A 1,926-nucleotide genomic window follows, 5' to 3' on the forward strand; every position below is an offset into this window, starting at 1 on the left:
ATATATATATATATATATATATATATATATATATATATATATATATATATATATATATATATCTTTTAATTTTATAAATATTAATATATAAAACATTGCTACATTGAAGATACCCCATCTATACATAGAAACGTATAAATCCGTATTTACGTCTTAGAAATGTAATTCGTGCGATCTTGCACAAGCAGCAGTAGCAATCGCTGTTACTAGTATGCAAAAAAGAAATTCTTTGCGTACAAATAAGAGAATAGCTCTAATGATATACAATTTACAAATAAATTATATATAATTTACAAATAAATGATATACAATTTACAAATAATGATATACAATTTACAAATAAATTTCTAGTATTTAAATTCATTCGTGATCATTTTCTACTTTCAGATATTTTTCTGTCTCAGTATTACTCCTTGTAAAAAAAATCAAATAAAATTTTACGGTATATTGCATCTCATATTTCTTATGCTCCACTCTCCATTATAAAACTACGTCTTCAACTTGCAATGTGTTAAGATGAGAAATTATAACTCTCGCGTTTCAAGAATTATATAATTCCAAATAATCGATCAGGATGGCTCACGAACATGTATCGCACGATTTCACGGGAACTTTTGATGTTTACATGTTTAATGTTATTTTCTTGGCTTCTTCATAGCCTTAGCTAAACCAAAAAAGCGCACGTGATTTACATCGTCTTGACATGTGATCAAATACGCGTCTAAAATACGAATCTCGACTCGTCGGGTAAACATATTGACAGAAGATATAGGACAGAGAAGACAAAGAAGTGATTTTGTCGTTTAAATTATTCAGCTTAATCGGCGTATCGCCGATTAATCGTCCAATTCTTACACGTCGCTATCGCTCGGTATTTCTTCGGTATTTATAGGTCCTCATTAAGTTTATATATAACCAACAAACTCTTCGCATACCATGATACATACCATCTTCGCAGTCCTCGTCATAACGAGCGGTTTGATTATAGCGGTTGAACCCGAAATCATCATTGAAGACGTTCGTAAGTAACTATACGATTGTCGGACAAAGTAGTTCTCTCGTACGAAAGTGAATATCTATATCCGCGATTTCTTATAGCATTTAGAATACTATCATATGGGGGATACCATCTTAAATATTTATCGAGTCTATTTTTCTTTTTAACAAATTGTTTTTTTAAACAAATATAGAATAAAGCCAAATTATGGTCATCATCCTTGGCCTATGACTTCCTAGGAAAACCAGATTTTTCTTGCAACATATATTCATAGTTTTAGTTATAAAGATCTGTTCTATATTAGTCGCAAGAAAAACCTAGTTTCTTCTAGAGTGTCAATGACTGAAGCAGATGTCGATAATTAGTTGTTTTACTCTACTTATAGCGCTTTGATCTATGAGAAAGAAATAAACTGAACACTGTGTATATTGTTCTTAGTCCCGGACTTGCACTTATGTAGCACCATTCATTGGTATAAGGAAAAATGCATAAAAAATAGCATCATATCAATGAAGGAGTATCTGAACAGAGGTGTTCCGGATTTGAAAATACAGAAATTCGAGCCGTATCAAGCTGAAAATTTAGAAATAATCTTAGTAAATAACTTTGAAGGCAGTATGACGTTTAGCAATACAACAATGAAGGATTTAACAAATTTCTTGGTAGAAAATGTCGAGTAAGTAATCGTAATCGACGAGATTGACGCAAAAGTCGCGAATAACGCACGATCCATATCTAGGATTATAGTCATCATCTCGAAGATCGATGTGAGATCGACTATACAGGGTGTTCGGAAAGTACCGGGACGCCCGAATATCAGGAAAAATATAAGTTTTACAAAAAAATGTTTCAGACAAAAGTTGTGGCGTTTAAAAAGATGTATTTACTGATCACATCAGTTTGACCTTGGGTTGCGTAGCGAAGGTCAG

The 1,926-nt window shown here is 32.1% G+C and overlaps 2 protein-coding genes across 2 annotated transcripts in view; one reads left to right on the top strand and one right to left on the bottom strand.

Moving 5' to 3' along the window:
- LOC116848844 overlaps window positions 1-1,926 on the bottom strand; it is a 120,848-nt gene that overhangs the window by 35,328 nt on the left and 83,594 nt on the right. The window lies entirely within an intron of this gene.
- Window positions 734-1,926, top strand: part of LOC116848915 — a 7,162-nt gene continuing 5,969 nt past the window's right edge. Inside the window, exons 1-2 of the mRNA XM_032825518.1 lie at window positions 734-1,021; window positions 1,436-1,673. Coding sequence (XP_032681409.1) covers window positions 937-1,021; window positions 1,436-1,673 — 323 coding nt within the window. The 5' untranslated portion in view covers window positions 734-936. The remainder of the gene's footprint in view (window positions 1,022-1,435; window positions 1,674-1,926) is intronic.

This window comes from Odontomachus brunneus, unplaced genomic scaffold (genome assembly GCF_010583005.1).
Source record: "Odontomachus brunneus isolate Ranch 3 - 2012 unplaced genomic scaffold, Obru_v1 Obru_scaffold_005, whole genome shotgun sequence".
Classification (NCBI taxonomy): domain Eukaryota; kingdom Metazoa; phylum Arthropoda; class Insecta; order Hymenoptera; family Formicidae; genus Odontomachus; species Odontomachus brunneus.